Raw genomic sequence first — 18,867 nt, forward strand, 5'->3', positions numbered from 1 at the left:
TAATGAGGGCATGAAGTCTCACCAGAAAGCCATGGTGGCCAGCAGGGCGAACACGCTCCAATGGAAGATTTTATTCTGCAGACAGTGGTGGTATTTATGACTCCGGCCCTCCTTTTGACCTTTCCCACTTTTACATGTTTCAGGGATCGGACTGGTTGACACAGTGCTGGGTTTCCTGGGCTTCCTGTGGGCACAAAACAGAAATATTCTAAAATCCCCATAAAACCTGGCCCTCTTAGATCTGTGGCTCAAACATGACACTGAATATGAACATGAGTATATTTACATGCACAGTTCTTTTCAACACAGCACAGATAAGAGCAAAAATACAGAACAGAAGAGTGCAGGTTTTAGACATTTAAACCTTTTTTTGAAATGCAATGAATCCTGGTATTGAATGGCTGCTGCTCTTCATTCACATAATCACTCAGCAGCCTTCAGACACTGCTGTCCTTGAACTTTAATTTGCATTGATGCACTGATAGCACAGTGATACAGATATTACGCAACAACCACACATAAACACCCAGGCACGCACATCGTCAGGGTTTTTCCATAGCACTGTATACTTTACAGACCAGACTAAACTGAACTTACTTGTGCTTTTATGGAGATTTTCATAGTTACATTTTATAATAAACTGCATTTTTTTTCATGGGTTTCAGTTGGACTTGATCCTCCTTTTTACCAAATGGCATTAAAGTTTGTGCTGAACATGAGGACTTTGGATACAACACTGTTTCCTTCAAAGTCAAACTGAAAACAAGAATCCAGTCAAGCCATCAACCATCTAAGAAACATGAGGCGTTAAGGTTGTAAGAGAATAAATAGATGGATGAATAAGAGGTACCCATTGGAGCGCAGGCTGCCCGTCAGGCTCTTCAGCTTCGCCAGTCGGCGGTTCCAGCCCTCCAGCTCTTGAATCCGAGTCTCCAGGTTGTCTGTGAGCTTCGACAGCTGCTGCACCGCCCCGACATTCTCCATGAAGATCTGCTCCTGGAAGAGAAGATGAGAAGGTGGTTACAGGAGATAAAAAAAAAATGCTTGCAGTTTTTAGGGGTATTTTCTGCATACAAGTGGTATGCAGACAGTTCATTATTATCCCAAAAATCTGCAAAGAGAACAAAGAAAAATTACTTTGTCGACCATGAGGAAGTTGTGAATCTTCTCTCCATCAGAACAGCTGATGTCTCCGACCTCCGTCACCGCTGACGGCAGCAACTCCTTCACCTCCTGAGCTATTATACCTGAAACATCATGTCAATATTCTACAGTCAAATAATACACCTAAAAACATTTAATTTTACTAGAAAAATGGAGTCTGTACAGTTTCAGGTTGATTATCGGTTCTTACCTGTCTGGTGGGTGTGGTCTATTCCCATGCTGGAGGCAAACTCTGGTTTATAATCAAACTCAACGATTCTCATCTGAGTGATTCTCTTCAGCTGCTGCTCAGAGTCGACCTAAAGAGCCAAACAGACGAGAACATTTCTAGAGCAATGTTTATAGTTAGAAAAGATAATTGAATAAGTAGTTATACCTGCAGTATTTTCAACCGCCACTAGGAGGCCAGGTAGCAATAACTCAAAGTCTAGACATGGTTTCTGAATTTCTTTTGTGTTTTGTGCATCATAAGTACCAAAAAATGTACTATATGTTACATTATGTTATGTTACGTTACATTATGTTATGTTAGTTGTTACATTATGTTATGTTACGTTACATTATGTTATGTTAGTTGTTACATTATGTTATGTAACATTATGTTACATTATGTGACATTACACTGCGCTGCATTGCACTGTGTTGCGTAGATTTGTGTTGCATTACAGCATGTCGCATAACAGCAGTTTGTGTTAAGTTCTATCGCATTATATTACGCTAGGTTACATCATATCATGCTACATTACATTACATTATGTTGCGTTACATTATGTTACATAACATTATTTTATGTAAAACTGTGCTGCACAGATTTGCGATGAGTTGCAGCATGTTACATCACAAAAGTATGCATTACATTATATCATGTTGCATTACGCTAGGTTAGATTACATTTCGTTACGTTACATTATGTTATGTTACACTGCGCTGCATTGCATTGTGTTTTATTTTGTTATGTAACGTAACGTTGAACCAAACTTTGGGGTCAAATCCTGTTTATTATGATCTGGTTCAGGGTCCCTAAAGAGAAGCCATCCTAATCGCCCCTGAGGTTAACTTTAGTTACATGTTTGAAGTTTCATCAGGGTTCTAGATTCTAATATTCCAGGCTTTTGGAGCTGGTCAAAGTTTAATTTTCTCAAAACCTAAATGCTGTGTGATCATCTTACCTCTTGAATGTTTTGTTTGGCGCGGCAGTCTGACGGCTGCATAATGGAGCCCATCACTTTGGCGTTTCCACAGACAACTAGCGCCTCGTCTGGGGAGTCAGTGTTGATGCCGACTCGACCTTGGCAGACCACGGCGTCCTGCACCATTCCACGCTGCCACAAGGAGTCCCCGTCCATCTCAAACTGACCTGGGTTAGAAGCCTGTAGAGGTGTGTGCCAGAACGATAAGTTTCTAATGTGTTTCCTGATGAATTAATGACTCATTCATTCTAAGTCAGTCTCATTACCCTGACGATGATTCTCTCCGACACCAGAGCTGTGAGGAGGAACGTCTCCTCTCTGTTCACAGCAGCATAAAGACCAACGACCATCTGAAAATACCTGGATTTAAAAGAACTCAACATTAGCATGATGCTCAAACTGTAACTTATTGTACCTTTCAGCTCAATCCCTCACCTCTGGTCAGGGTTGGGTTTGCCTTTCTTCCTCATGTTGTTGGCTGTCGTCTCACTGAAGTGCAGTCTGCCAAGTGTTACCTTGGTAATTTTGCCTCCAGGTAGACTGACTCTGTTGGCAGAACAGAGAATTTGTGTTCAAATGGTTGTGGGTCTCATTGGGAGTATCCAAGGAACATCCTTGAGCTAGAAGTGGCAAGCCATTCAGACAAGGAACATGTACTGGACTGGTACCAAGTGGACATCCCCTGCAGACCGAGGTTGTACTAGTCCTTTGTTACCCAGGCTTTACTCAGCATATATTAAAACACAGCTGCTGCATCTCTCAAAATAACCAGCTCATAGTTTCAAGGGAAAAGAAGGGGGAAAAAACAAAAGACCCCAAGCCTTTCTGTAAAAACACCCTCCAATGAACTTGGCAAAAATTCTGTTAGGTTTTTCATTCTGGATTCACATGAGTTGATAACTACAGATCCTAGTCTTCTTCCATACACTTTGTTCCAATCTTTGTTCATCTTAGGTGTGTTTGAGTGTGGAAACATTGGTTTATGCAGGATCTACAGCAGCTTTCTTACCTGACAGGATGAAATGGTTTCTTGCTGCGGTCTGGCTGAGACTGCTCTATCATCACCTGGTGGCTTGGAGATTCCAACTGTGGATTGAGAAATACCATTATGACACTTTAGAAAGCTGGTTGGGTTGTCTTTTGATCCTCTAAGAAAGTGATTTTCAAACTTTTATTTGCCCAAGGAACACCTAAGGTTAAGCCAAAATGTCAAGGCACACCATATTTAAATTGATACAAAACAGACGTTTTTTTTAATAATGTTACAGTCGAGGTGGCCTACTAGGGGAGATAAAGAGGAGAGCTTTCTGAGGCCCAGCCAACTGGAGAAACCTGGAGGTGAAAAAAGTGGGCAAAAGGTGGCAAAAAAGGTTAAAAGTGATGAAAAAAACATGGCAAAATTGGACAAAAAGTGGCAAATCAAAGTCAAAAATGGTCGAAAATTTGGCCAAGCAATGCGTTGAAATTGGCAAAAACTTGTTGAAAGTGTCAAAATAGTGGCAAAAAAACGGGTTACAAGTGGTCTAAAAGGGTTGAATTTTGGAAAAGGTGGTAACAATGGGTTACAAGTGATAAAAAAGGGCAAAATTGAGCGAAAAGGTTGTCAAACAAAGGCAAAAGTGGGCAAAAATTGGCAAAATAAGTGGCAAAATAGATCCCAAGTGGCAAAAAAAGGTTTAAGTTGCTAAAGGGGGTAAAAATGGGTCAAAAGGGTAGCAAAAATGGGTTAAATGTGGCAAAAAGGTCCAAAAAAGTGGCAAAAACGGGTCAAAAGTAGTAATAAGACTTGGGGAAAATGCTCAAAAAAAGCAGCAAAATGGTTTAAGTTGTCAAAACAAGTGGCAAAAATGGCTAGAAAAATTGGTTAACTGGCTTAAAAAATAGTATTAATTAAAGATTTCAACACCAATTTCAACCCAATTATAGCTTGCCATGCTTTTTATTTCTTAATGAGGTAACTGCTAGCCAGGATGCTAGCACCAATACTACTGATCCAGCACATATGCACTGATATCATCAATAAATCCCAACTGGGGAGGTCAAATTCTGCGGGAGGTTTTCAGGGGTCCAGCCAGATCTGTGGGCAGGCCTGATTAAAGTACTTGCCATAAAGTTGTAGTAATAACATATAAATTCCCATGGCACACCTAGACTTGCCTTAAGGCACACTAGTATGCCTAGCCACACCATAGGAGAACCACTGCTCTAAGAGTCAAAGTGGCTTACGTTGAGACTCATTCCCACCTTTTGTGAAACAAAGTGCCTTACAGTAGAGGCTGATTTAACAATGCCACTGACTTTGAATCATTTGGGAATCTATGGCCTTCAAGTATTCAGTGATCAGCTGGGAATTCAAATTTGAATGGCACGCCCTTCATTGTACCTTGGATACCAATTAGGTCTATGTCAAGATAAGATAGTCATGTAGAGAAGACAGAAGACTGATGAGGACTGATGAGGTTTATACGCACCTTGATCCCAAAGACTTTTATCTGGAAGTGGTCTACTTGCTGGGGTCCACTTGGCGTTCTAACATATTGCGGTTCTGCAGCCACACCGATGTGAACAGTGACCTGAAAGTGATTCTTCTTCTGGCAGACAAAGGCTTCATCTGCTGCAGAGTAGATGAAACCTTTATCTGTGTCAACGTGATAGGCAGGGGGAGACCTGGGCAAACAGAAGAAAAGCCATCCTGGTTCTAACAATAGTTGACAGAACTTTGTGAAGATTCAGGTGATTGGTGTAAAGATGCTGATATCTGTTGGTAGACCAACACAACTCAAAGAGTACAGTCATTCATCTCAGGACCCAATGTGCCATCACCCAGGGCTGGAGAAAGGGGGGTAGGACAGCCAAGTCAAGCTCGTAATTATGCCTCTTAGCAGCCAACTCAAGCTCAATGGCATATTTATTGTCCAGGCTTTCTCACCCCTGGTAATACCCCCAGAATCTACTGGTGGTTTTCAGGCCCTGGGACATCCAAAGAGTGACTAGGGGCTCTTGGTAATCCTATTACCCACCTGGACCCTAGGTCGTGCTTACTCGCCACATCCAGCCCTTACTCCACCTTAAAGTTGTGGACGTTACGGATAATTTTCCCCTGTCTCTAGTCATATGCCAAGACATCCAGAGCAAGACCTTACTTGCATACTTGGCTCATCTATGCTGCCTCATTCTTTGGCCCAAACATGCCTTTAAGTTCTGCACAGTACTGCAAATGTCAAATGTTGTATATGCTCTGGTTGTGTACTTACACTGCCTGGTAGCTGCCATTGTACAAAGTGCTCCACTGCTCTGGTCTGTACTGATCCCAGCTCAGCAACTGATTGGATCCCAAACTCAGTCCACCACCTACTGTGCAACCTCGAGTCCCGTCACCTTCACCGCAGGAACCCTCGATCCCTGCCGATGCTTCATCAGACTCAGATCTCCTCCTTTTTTTACTGTCTGGCGAGCTGAAGAAAGACCAGGAAAACACAGTCAAGACCCACAGGATGTCACAGAAACTACACAACTCTGATAGCTATCATACATCTTGATTGTATCTGATGGCAGGGACAGCTTTATTTTAATACCGTAGGACCTGAAAAGCTGTTGGTAAGCATCTCAGATCGGTCCCACTCTAGTTCCTACCTTCTTCAACCAAATAACCTTTGTGGAAATGCTTTATCCTTCACTGAAAGCTTTATGGTGTTCCACAGGGCTCTGTTTTAGTCCCACAATTTTTTCCTACAGTCTTGTCCCTATTTGGGACTACACTATCCACCCATCTTTTGTCTTCCCAAGCGAAGGTAGGGTTGCAGTGGTAGTAGGCTTCAGAAAGTCATCCTAGGCAACTTTTTCCAGCTTCTCCTGTGGAATCCAGTGAGTCCTAGGTCTATCCCGGGTCTCCCAAGAGTTGGATGTGCCCTGAGAGAACTAACAGTGGTCCCCAGAAGGCATGGTGATCAGATGCCCGAACAACCCTACTTTGCTCTTTTTAGAGCGAAAGGAACAGCAGCTCTACTCAGAAGTCCCTCTGGATCTTATTCTTTCTATAAACATGTTCCTGAACTCTTAAGCTCCTAAATGAGGAAAGTTTATACCTACAGGTTTATGATATCCTTGCCTTATGATGATCTACTCACCAGTTGTGCTGTGTGGAGGTGGATCCAAGTGGAACTGAGCACGCTGAGGGGTGCGTAACTAAATGTGGGACTTGACGCGGACCAGTGCAGGGAGTTGCATATCTGTTCAAGTGAGGCACTGGTGGGGAAGGAGGCGTGGGAGGGGTGTAGACCTGAGAGCAGCTCTCAGGACTGGGGTAGTGTGTGTGTTCAGGTGAATGGTGTACATGATGATGTAAGGGGGCAGGAGAAGTCCCAGGTTTGATGTATGTGTTAGTCAGGCCCAGACTGCGGAGCTGATTGTGGGTCAGCAGTTCATGTTGGGCTGGGGTAGAGTCTTGATCCTTGAAGCGACAGGACGATGAGGGAGCACAATGTTGTGCTGGCTGGAAAACTTCCTGGGGTGTCTGCTGGTTGTACCAGTACGGCTGCTCCTGACTGAAGTCTGTGAATCAAAGAAGTACAAAATATTAGCAGATACAGTCACGTGAATAAATTTAAGGAATGCTGGGTGCTAAGGTCTCTAAACGGGGACAGATGTGCCACAACTTGGGGCTGAAGAGGGGGATGGAGATCAAGCTTGATCACTCTTTTATCCAGGTCTTTTCCCCCCCTGGCAATTTGCCTCAAGACTATTGGAAGTTTTAGGCCCATAGGCTATCCACAGAATGAACAGAGGTTCGTGGAAACCCAACAACAAGCTTAGACTGTACCCTAGGCCATGCTTTCTCACCACATCCACCCCTCACTCTGCCACTAAAGGTGTGGGCTATGTTATCTTTTCAACAGAGTATTATGCCCTTGGTAATATGCAAGGACATCCAGAGTAAGACCTAGGTTGTGTCAATCTCCCTTGCCACCCATTGGGGCCCTCAGGCAGCTTACTTGTTACATTTACATCTTACCTCAGCCTCAATTTTTGGCCAAAACAAGCCTAAAAGTTCTGCACTGTATTTCTATCACCTACGTTAACCAGAGAGGTCAACAGGAAGTCATACCTCTAGCAGACCTGCTTGATGGGTGTGCTTCTTTGACTTGTTAGCTCCAGCATGCAAAGCGGTGCAGACAAGCATCCAAGGAATGTCGTTACTGTCTTTACAGAGGCAATGTTTGTCATTGGTGGTGTATGCCATCAATCGTTTATGCCAGTGGTTTTCAAAGTGTGAGGCGGGCCTCCCCTGGGGGGGCGCCACAGAGCTTCAGGGGAGACGCAGAACCATAAAGCAGAAAAAAGGTGATTTGCTTTGCTAATCTCTGCTGTGCATGGAGCAAAATGGATAAACTTATAGTTACTATAGGACTATGCTATAGAGCAGTATTACTAAACCAAAGAGCCAAATTATTGAAAATACCTCTGCAAGAGCCACAATCTAAGAGGTGAAAAGAGGCAAAACAGCTTGAAGTAGCAATAAAAATAGGTTAAAGGTGGCAAAAATGGTCAAAAAGCAGCAAAAACTGGGTGAAAAGGGGGAGGAAAAGTGGAAAAATGGTCAGAAAGTAGTAGAAATGGGTGAAAAGTGACAAAAAAATAAGTGGAAAGTGACTGAAATGGGCAAAAAGCAGTCAAGAGTGGAAAAATGGTCAAAAAAGAGAAAACAAGTGGTATTTAATGGCAAAGGGTAGTTTAAATGGACAAAAAGTGGCAAAAAAAATTGTGAAAAAGGGCAAAAATGACAAAAAGAAGAGGCAAAAATTGGGGAAAACGACACAAAAAAATGGTTAAAAAAGGGCAAAAATGGGATAAAAGTGGCAAAAAGACATCGCAAAAATTAGCAAAAAAATTGGGAAAAAGGGATATTTATTGATGAAAGGTAGATTAAATGGGCAAAAAGGCAAAAAAGGGAAAAAATGGGATAAAAGTGGAAAAAATGGGATAAAAGAATAAAAAAAGAAGTTGTAAAATGGCCCAAAAATATGAAAAAGGGTATTTAATGGCATTTTAACTGAATAAGATGGAAAGGCAGATGTTTAAGGACATTTGCAAACCAAAAAATCCAAAATATATTAATGTTAAAAATGTTTAAAGATTGACATAAATGTTTGAAATGTTTAATTTTTTTTTATTTGAATCCTTTGTGTGGGTGGGGGTCCACCGAATGGATCAGTTCTTCTTAGGGGAGGCTCACTCTCACACATTTTGAAAAGCCCTGGTTTATTCCATAAGGGATGTAAGTTACTGCCAGTGTATGTCATTGGTTGTATATACCATGGGCAGAGTATGTCATTGGTGGTGTATGCCATTGGTAGTTTGATGACATAGGCAATAGAAGCCATTGGCAGTGTATGCCCTGAGCAGGGTGGACCTGGTAATCACCCCGGTGTAAAAGATCTGGTGGTCAACTTGCACTCTCTCTGCTCATCAGTGCAGCTTAACTTGTCTGATCTTTGCCTTACATCTCTAGTCTTTCAACATCTTGCCACTCCCTACAGCACCAAGATATTGCTCAATTGATTGTTCTCTAAACAGGCTTTTACTGGGGGTGGCTTCTGGCATCATTAGCGGTGCCTTCAAACTGCTTTGAATGACCAAGAATTACCATGAATATGCAGATCATTGTCTATCCCAACATAACAAATCAAAATAGTCTCAATTGCCATTTTCCTGAAATTATGCCAGCTTCTTGGTTAGTAAATAAAGGGGTGCACTGCACAAGAATCTGGCTTGTTTTTTCAGTTCTTGGCCAAAATACACCAAAATGTGTTTTTAGGGTCTATTCGCCCATTCCATGAAAATAATTGCATTTGAATAGTGTAAAGAAAGTGCATGAAAGCAGTGGTTCTTAACTGGTCTGGCTGCAGTCTCTTAAATGTCAAATTACAGACCAAGTTTTCGAACATTTTACCAATCCATATTTATTTAATGAAATGTGCTGTAGTTCAGATCTTGAATGGATCAAATGTATGACTGAAAAGAGACCCATTTACCCATGATAGCATGTAAATTTCTGCTTATTTTCTTGTATTTTCTTGCAAATTTTTCATGTTATATTTCTACATTTTAGTAGGAAAATGGATGCCTTGACAGAAAAAAATGGATGAAAAATGCTGCTCTAAATTTAGCTGATGTCTCTCATGTTTTGTTAGTTGTTAGGTTGACATTTTTGTGATAGAACTATTTCCCCTTTGCAGTTATACCTACACTAGTTTATTGTGTTATGTCTTTGGAGCCAGGTAGTGAGAACAGAATATTGTCCTTGAAGTAGACAGCCAGGGTTTGACTCTGACCCTTAATGTCATTCCCTACTCTCTACCCAATTTTCTACTTAATCATGTCACTCAAATAAAGGCAAGGGAAAGTGAAAATATAAACTTTTAAAACCACAGACAATTGTTAAAATATTTGAATTTCTAAACAGTACCTGGTATCTGAGCAGGGGAACAGGCCTCTGAGCTCGAGTCAGGCGGAGAGTCTGGGAGCATGCTGGGAAAAATGAAACAAATGTATGATTGATTATATGGAAGCCATTTAACACTTGTGTTGTTTGATTACATGTTTTGAATATCATTTGAGTGCTAGTCCTGTAAAAGTCTGTCCTTTTCCTGTATTTATCACCCTCACTGAGCTGATAAGCAAATAGGTCAATGCTGTAAGTGTGTTGTGTAATTGTAAGTATTTCCAGGAATTATTACAAGGCGAGTTTCTCTCACCAGTACCACTACTCCTTCTACTTTTGTGAATTTGAGTAGAGTAACTGAACTTCTCTTCTGCTACTTCCAACTGAAAATCCGATGTCTTTTCTGGGATGTTTTGTGAGTACAAACTTCTGAGCTCAGTCACCAACCAAACTGAAGGACGGTGAAATACAGGGAGAATCTTACAAGCTGTTAGGGTCCATGTCATTGCTGAGGTATTGCTCCAGGATGCTCGTATCCACGGCGACAGAACTGTCCAAGACACCACTGACATCCTGACCTGTGCGAACACAAACACATAGTAATTAACCAAGGCAATCTGGACCTGTTTAAAGTTCAAGGATCTTCTATCAGCCTGCTTCAGGGTCCTCGTCAAGGACAAGATGAGTTTCATTAAAAACCACTTTTACTAAACATTCACTGGTATTCTAAGACACTGGAGCTTCTCTATCTCTAAGTATTAGTTAAGACTGATCCACATGGTTGTCTACTTCAACCGTCCAACGTCCCATGATCCTCTTGAAATTTCTGAGTCCTCTACAGCAGTGGTTCTCAAATGGTGTGCCAAGGCACACTAGTGTGCCTTAAGGCAAGTTCAGGTGTGCCGTGGGAATTTGTACCAAATGTTGTTACTACAACTTTATGGCAAGTACTGTAACCAGGTCTGCCCACAGATCTGGACCCCTGAAAAACCCCAGAGAATGGGACCTCCCCAGTCGGGATGTATTGACAGTATAAGTGCATGTGTGTTGGATCATTAGCATTGGTGTTTGCATCCTAGCTAACAGTTACCTCATTAAGAGCTAAAAAGCATGGCAAACTATTACTGCCACCCATTGCTACCAATTTTTGCCACTTTTTTTTTTTTTACTTTTTGCCACATTTAACCCCTTTTGCCACCTTTTTGCCACTTTTCATGTAATTTTGCTGTTGTTTGGTCATTTCTTACCATCACTTTTAACCCCTTTTACCACCTTTTAGCCACTTGAACCCTTTTTGCCACTTTTCAGTCACTTGTGATTTATTTTTCCACCTTATTGACACTTTCAACCCATTCATGCCACCTTTTTGCCAACTTTTGCCCACTTTTGCCTTTGATTGACCATGTTTTTGGCCCAATTTTGCCCTTTATAATCACTTGTAACCCATTTTTGCCACTATTTTGCCACTTTTAACAACTTTTTGCCAATTTCAACCAATTTTTTGGCCACTGTTTACCCACTTCTGCCGTCTCCATGATCCCCCAGTCTGGACCCCAGAAAGCTCTTTCCTTTTTCTCCCCTTGTAGGCCACCTTGTTTTAAAAAATCTATTTTGTATTTCAATATGGTGTGCCTTGAGATTTTGGCTTAACCTTCCCTGTGCCTTGGGGGAAAAAAATGAAAACCACTGCTCTGCAGCAACCACAGCATATCTCCAAGGACCAGTAGGACCCTTCACTATGTGGATGGTGACTGGAAGCTCTCTGTGGCTAAGGTTCTCAGAGAGAGGACTTCTCAGAATGTAAAATGACATGCCAGTGCTTACCACTGAAGAATTGCTGCAGCGCCTCGTTCTCTCCAACCACCTGGAGAGGCAATCGGCCGGCCCCTGGCTCCATACTGCCCAGAAGGGGGCGCTGCAGCCTCAGAATGATGAAGGATTATGAGGAGCTGCTGCAGAAGTGAGAAAAGACAGATTCTGAATAGACTCATCAGGACATTTTAATTACATTACTGGTTTACTTTAAGTTCATAGAAAGCAAAATCACAATCAGTAAACACATAAATATTGGAAAAAGCTGCTGTAAGCAAAAAGTTTTCGCCAGTTTCAGACTGGAACACAGGTTCCATACCTTTGTTTCCTGGCGCACCCACTACATGCATCAAAGAGATAAACCTCCCAAAGACCCACGCAAATAAAACGTGATAGTCCATCCAGCCATTTTCTTCCACTTATCTAACATGCATAGCAACACGCTAAGCATGTCAGCCCAGGCATCCTTCTCCGCAGCGACACTTTCCAGCTTTTCCTCAAGGATTCCGAGGCGTTCCCAGGCCAGATGAGACATAGGATTCCTCCAGCTAGTACTGGGTCTACCCTGGGTCTCCTTCAAGTTGGATGTGCCTGGATGGCAGGCGTCCAGGAGGCATCCTAATCAGATACCAGACTACCTCGACTGGCTCGTCTCTGGATGTCCTCGCCCGGTCTCCAACCCTGAACCCAGACACTCTCCTGAGGATTCTTACTTTGACTGCTTCAACTTACGATCTCATCCTTTTGGTCATTCCCCAAAGCTCATGACCAAAGTTGAGGGTTGAAACGAAGATCGAAGAAGTAAATTGCAAGCTTTGCTTCCAGCTTAGCTACCTCTTCCGCTCCCTCCTGATTGTGGCAATACTGCCAATGCTGCACCAACACATCTACCAATCCCATGGTCCATTCTAAAGAAGGTGACGGGCACTGTCGAATAACATCAATTTTGATTTTTTCACTGGAAGGAAAACAGGCCTTTGCATGTTTATCATACCAAAAGACCTTTATATATACTAATTAAGGAGAGTTTTTCCATGATCTTAGTTAATCTAAGCGAATCTGCCCTATGACTATATTAAAGCCCTTTCAGCCCTCACGCTTGACTGAGAGTTCCTTCTGGTTTCAACCACAGACTGTAGAAAATATCGGACAAAGCAACAGTGACGTAAGCTGGTAGGTTACCGAACAGGGCTTCTGAGTCCAGTCTGCTATGGCCCCCATATTGAAAACACTGTCTCAAACCAAGGTTGTTATAGTTAACTAAAACTAAACTTCAAAAATAATTTTGAAAAACTTAGCTTTACCAAAAACTTGAAACTAACTAAAACTGTATAGTGCGCCTACAAAACTAACTAAAATGAAATAAAAATAGCAACAAAATATCCCTAGTTTTAGTCTTTGACACAACCATACCTACTGGCACCTACACCCAAGTCTGGAGTGTAAAACAGCCTGATCTGATTGGTTTAGACTTCATGAAGTGGTAGTTTTATGTCCAGAGGTATATTCAAACATTATCATTAAGTAAACGAAATGATAAGTGAAGAGTGGTCTGTTTGAATATGTTTTTAAAAATGTATGATGCTCAATCAGCCTTGACATCTATCCATAAAAAACTAAAACTAATAAAAACTAAACTAAAATGAAGCATTTTTGCAAAGTAACTAATCTAAACTAACAAAAGAGCAGTCAAAACTAATAAAAACTACACTGAAATCAAACACAAAAAGTGAAAATGAAATAAAAATCCCAAACTATTATAACTTTAACTTTAGCTCAACCTAGCAACAGACTAAGAGGTGGAGCTAGCCTAAAGCTTCCTGACGAACAGCTTTAACATGCTGTACAACAAGATAGCACTGTACTGAGAGCAGATAGCTATGGCTGCCACTAATGTTACTGTAGTGTGGGTCTGTATATACAACAGCTGCTGGCTGAGTGACTAGCTCGGATGTAGCTTTACTACAACAGCAGTTTTATCAGAACTGGATCGCATTTATTTATGAAATAAAGAGCAAAAACAGCACCGAACGCTTTTCAAAACTGAACCTATGTTTTTGCTCTTCTGCCAACCTGTTTCAGCATTAGTTTCTAATCGTTATGATGGAGTTGAGTTGTACTGTAAGCTGGTGTAATTACTGGCTACATCTCGGCTTGATTAGCTTAGCTGTAGAAAAGAAGCAGTTTAATCAGACCTTGACTGCATTTCTTCATAAAAACGAGCAAAGAATCACACGGAAAGCTTCTCTTAAGGCCCATTTATGCTCAACGTTAAATACGACTCCGGATACGGACGGAGCCTTCTGTCCGTGCTCTGTGTTAATTTCGTCCGTATTTCTGCATGTTTCCTAAAGCTTACAAATACGGGCCAAACGGAGCAGTATCACTGGAAACTGTGGGGGCAGTGTTGCTGTCACTACCTGACACGTAGCTGTAGTGAGACAACACGAAGAAATAATAACGGCGGAACTTTTTGAGGAAAAGTTGTGCGAGTTGGTTAGAAACACTGCCTCTGTTTTTGTCTTTTATGCAAGAGGTACACTATCAATACCTCCTCTACAGTCGCCATGTTTGTTTTTGAGTTTGTTGTCATAAACTTTTGACTCTGGGCTTTCCTGTGAGTAGGCGTGGCCTCGGCACATCCAATGCACATGCCCAAAGCATCCCATGGCAGAAAACTACGGTGGCGTGTTGCATTCACTTGAAAATAAAAAAATTTGTCTTGTTTTTACGAGATACTATCTCGTAAAAAGAGAAAATTATTTATTTTTGACTTTCCTGTTTTTATGAGATACTATCTCGTAAAAGCAGAAAATTATTTATTTTTGACTTTCCTGTTTTTACGAGATACTATCTCATAAAATAGGAAATTATTTATTTTTGACTTTCCTGTTTTTACAAGATCTTGTAAAAACAGGATTCCCCCTGACACTCTCCTGCATGACTGGTTGCTGCATTTCTCAGCCAGTAATTAGAGGTGCAGGGTTAAGAAGTAGTCAGAATCTTTCCAATCCTGACAGATGTTGATCCAGTGCATATCTATTCCTCAAAGATCCCAAACAGTTCTCTGTACGTTGGTTATGATCACTTGAACCGTAAAAATAGCATCTGTGTGAAAAGTCATCCACATGATCGTGTCTCAGGAATATCATCTGCTCCACGTAACAGTTCTCTGCCCGTAGGTCTGATCGAATTCCGTTTTTACGAGTTAGTATCTTGTAAAAACAGGAATTTCAAAAATAAATAATTTCCTGTTTTTTACGAGTTAGTATCTTGTAAAAACAGGAATTTCAAAAATAAATAATTTCCTGTTTTTTACGAGTTAGTATCTTGTAAAAACAGGAAAGTTAAAAATAAATGTTTTTTTTTAAGTTAAGTTGAAAATGTATAATTTCCTGATTTTTCAAGATAGTATCCCGTAAAAACAGGAAAGTTAAAAATAAATAATTTCCTGTTTTTACGAGATACTATCTCATAAAAACAGTTATTTATTTTAGATTTTCCTGTTTTTTACGAGATACTATCTCATAAAAACAGGAATTTATTTATTTTAGATTTTCCTGATTTTACGAGATACTATCTCATAAAAACAGTTATTTATTTTTGATTTTCCTGTTTTTCACGAGATACTATCTCATAAAAACAGTAATTTTTTTTTTATTTTCCTGTTTTTATGAATTTATTTATTTTTGACTTTCTTGTTTTTATGAGATACTATCTCCTCTGTTACCATCAAGAATTATCAGCTTAGCTGTAGAAAAGAAGCTGTTTAATCAGACCTTGACCGCATTTCCTCTAACCTTTCAGAGCAGATGGATACGTCCGTTTCCTTGTTTTTCACTGGCAAATTCATCTTGCAACAAGATACTATCTCATAAAAACAGGAATTTATTTATTTTAGATTTTCCTGTTTTTACGAATTAATTTATTTTTGACTTTCTTGTTTTTACAAAATACTACCTCCTCTGTTACCATCAAGCATAACGAGGACAGGTCAAGTGAACAGTTAGCTGACACAATTTGGCGTGAAACATGTAACTGCTACCTAAAACACATTAAAAAGCCTACCTTACCTGTATTGACTCTGCACCTCTAATTACTGGCTGATAAATGCAGCAACCAGTCATGCAGGAGAGCCTCAGATAATATCTCATAAAAACAGGAAAATCCAAAATAAATTTTTAAAATCCTGTTTTTATGAGATAGTTGTGTTGTAAAAACAGGAGGATTTTTTTTAAATTATTTTCAAGTGAATGCAATACGCCACTGTATGTTTCACCTCAAACGGGATGTTATCATTATTTCTCCACCCTCTAAAAAAGAGTACAAAGTGACAACATTACCTCAGGTAACCTAGACAAGCATATTTAGCTAACTTTATTAGCTTCTTATCAGTTTAGAAAGAGACGATCATGTTTTGTGAAATGAGTTTGGACACCACCTTCAGATAACATTTCTAGTTTGTGGGATTGCTGAAATCCTTATTCCACCAACTAATCCCTCTTAAAATGTGGGAATTATGTTAATAAAATTATCCATGACTGAAGTTGTCAGCTTTTCAGTTTGGTAAATGCCAAGCCCTGAATTAATGATGAACAAATACTGAAGTAATTACATCCCAAATGCATTTAAACCATAAACAGCATGTTTAAAACACTGTTGTTAAGGACATATATCTAACTTTGTCATGTAATCAGTATCACGTCCGTAGCAACAAGTACAGAAAATACTATTTAAACATTCAGCTCATTTATCTTTAGTGAGTTAACATAAATGAAGCAGTATTTATTGCAGCAAATATTTATTTCAGAACAACCACTGTTAACGCTAAATCACTTTAGTAAGCCCTTGAAAGAATTGAGTTTTTGCTGTTACTGTACGGGACGTTCCGCACATTCATAGCTACAGTAGACCCCCCAGGAATAATGTGGTATCCACCTTATTTACTTACAGCTTACGATACAAACACTGTGAACATGTGATTACGAAAATATATCAATATTTACAAATTCACGGTAAATTCCTATCAAACAACTGTCGTTGGTAGTTAGCATCTATCGTTAGCTGCTGTATTAAAATACATGTATTTATGTACTTCTGCCTTAGCACCGGAAGTTTCGCCCATATTCAGATTTACAGTAGCGGCCCCAGGAATAAGGCGGATAGCATAATCTTGTTGTTTTATAACAAACTAAAAATTCCTATTTTTATTGTTTTACTGGGACGTTAGAGATTTTACAGCCAGTGGTAAAAGTAAAGTTCTGCTGAAGCGCTGCACCTTTGAAGGTTAATGTACTCGAGTAACTTCATGACCTGCTTTTTAAAATTGCTGCTCCATGTTACTCAGAGGAATATATAAATGTCAGCAACAAGCGTTTGCCAGGATTAACAACCTTGGTTTCCAGTTTGTTCAGTTATATAACTGTACAACAAACATCAGGAGTGACTCCTACATGCAGCCACATAAGAGGGACTTCTCCAGGTCTAAGAGAGGGAAAATTTTTAAAATTAAAACATTAAATTCCAAATATTCATGGTATTGAAATAGCAATTGGCAGGCTTTTCAGGTAAACTAATGTAATTATCATCTGAACGCTTTTATAAAGTCTCTCTTGATGCTAAACAAGCAGAAATTACATTTAAATGATGAGGATCCCAAAGAATTTCAACGTCATCACAAATGTTGAAAAATACATGAAACACAAACTTTTTCAGTCTTTTTTTTTGTTGCTAAAATCCAATTTATGACCCCAATTTCAAACCTGCAATATAGAAGCTGTTCATTGGCAAATGTTGAGGTCCAAAAAAGTCCTCAATCCAGAACTCAGGATGCCTTATTTTTCCATTTAAAGAAAGACTGAGATTCTGCTTCTCTCTGTATGAAACAACAGCTGACATGTTTGCTCTAACACACCTGTATTGTCCCTCCAAGATGGCCGCCAGCTAGTGGATCAGCAGGAAACTTAAGTTCATCCAAACAGCTCGTCCTCAGGTATAATCCATCTCTAATCCAGGGCCAGGTAATCCTTCAACGAGTAAATCCAAATACGTCCAATCTTCTTCTGTGGTTTTATTTCAAATAAAATCTTTTTAGGTGATTTTTCTTCTTCGTGTGACTCCGTGGATCATCCAAGTCTTTCAGCTGAACTTTGAGCTTTGAACAGGAAAAGGTAAAGGACGTCACACACCCCTGACGCAGGCAGCTAACACACCTCTGTGTCTAGGTGTGTGTGATGAGGCCATAAACCAGACAGGCATTTTACCTGAGAGCTACACATCAGAAATGTTGTACTTTTGGGTACGATAATTGACATTCTTTCGATTAAATATGGAAAAATATCTTTATTCTCAGTGGTGATCCCTCCCAGAAACCAAGAAAGCCAGGCCTTCCCTCATTTTAACAAAGTCTGTTGTGCAATCATTTAGAGGAGTCTTCTGTGCTGTTTCTGCTTTTTAATAGTGAAACAGCGCCCCCTATATGTTACACGATAGCTGTGTAGTGAAACTTCATGATCATGAAAACCGACGTACTATGGTTAAAGTATTTGGCCACCTGACCATCCTTCCAGCAGGGACGGTAATGGCATTGCATTCAAATCCATGGACTTTAATGTGGACTTGACCCCCTTCTGCAGCTATAACAGCCTCCACTCTTCTGGGACGGCTTTCCACAAGATTTTGAGTGCTTTTCTGAGTTTGTTTGTGCCTGTTCATTCTGTAGAGCTTTTATTAAGTCAGGCACTGATGTTAGACCAGAAGGCCTGAATCACAATCTCTGATCCAGTTCATCCCAAAGGTGCTCAGTGGAGCCAGGGCCAGTCCAAAACTTATCAAACCATATCTTTATAGTCCTGAGCTTTCAGTGAACTTTCTGGCAAATCCATTTCCTGGTTGAGACCAGACTGAAAAAATGGGAGAAAAATCTTGTTTTCATTTCTGAAATGAAATCAAATAAACAAGAAATGATGCGTCTTTTTGACTTTTGAGATTAATGTTGGGATCAGAGAATGTAAAATGAAAAAACGGATGTTAGCAGTTAGTATGATTTCAGTATTAATTTGCATAACCTGGTGCAGTTGTTGTGCTCAGAGAAGCATCCTGAGAACCACATGCCCATCGCTGAGGAGTTCACGCTTTCTGGAATGATATACAGAACACAAACGACGGCACCAAAGTCATATTTTGACTTTAAATTTCATGATGACAAATTCTATTTAATATTTTGACCTATCAAACTCTTGATTTTTCACTTCTTTCTGA

The 18,867-nt window shown here is 40.2% G+C and overlaps 1 protein-coding gene across 4 annotated transcripts in view; it reads right to left on the reverse strand.

Annotated features, from left to right (window-relative positions):
• The window catches only part of LOC121505279 (myelin regulatory factor-like protein), a 33,976-nt gene that overhangs the window by 10,572 nt on the left and 4,537 nt on the right, over positions 1-18,867 (reverse strand). Inside the window, exons 2-16 of one of the 4 annotated variants that reach the window (XM_041780439.1) lie at positions 18,675-18,744; positions 11,620-11,747; positions 10,280-10,373; positions 9,820-9,881; positions 6,482-6,905; positions 5,609-5,809; positions 4,826-5,021; positions 3,364-3,440; positions 2,790-2,900; positions 2,621-2,714; positions 2,334-2,534; positions 1,355-1,463; positions 1,138-1,247; positions 851-996; positions 23-184 (exon numbers count right to left, since the gene is read on the reverse strand). In XM_041780439.1, coding sequence (XP_041636373.1) covers positions 23-184; positions 851-996; positions 1,138-1,247; positions 1,355-1,463; positions 2,334-2,534; positions 2,621-2,714; positions 2,790-2,900; positions 3,364-3,440; positions 4,826-5,021; positions 5,609-5,809; positions 6,482-6,905; positions 9,820-9,881; positions 10,280-10,373; positions 11,620-11,692 — 2,060 coding nt within the window. In that variant the 5' untranslated portion in view covers positions 11,693-11,747; positions 18,675-18,744. Of the gene's footprint in view, positions 1-22; positions 185-850; positions 997-1,137; positions 1,248-1,354; positions 1,464-2,333; positions 2,535-2,620; positions 2,715-2,789; positions 2,901-3,363; positions 3,441-4,825; positions 5,022-5,608; positions 5,810-6,481; positions 6,906-9,819; positions 9,882-10,279; positions 10,374-11,619; positions 11,748-17,521; positions 17,733-18,674; positions 18,745-18,867 lie in introns of those variants that run through there. The other 3 variants (XM_041780437.1, XM_041780438.1, XM_041780440.1) reach the window with 3 other exon arrangements.

Source organism: Cheilinus undulatus, linkage group 23, assembly GCF_018320785.1.
Source record: "Cheilinus undulatus linkage group 23, ASM1832078v1, whole genome shotgun sequence".
Classification (NCBI taxonomy): Eukaryota; Metazoa; Chordata; class Actinopteri; order Labriformes; family Labridae; genus Cheilinus; species Cheilinus undulatus.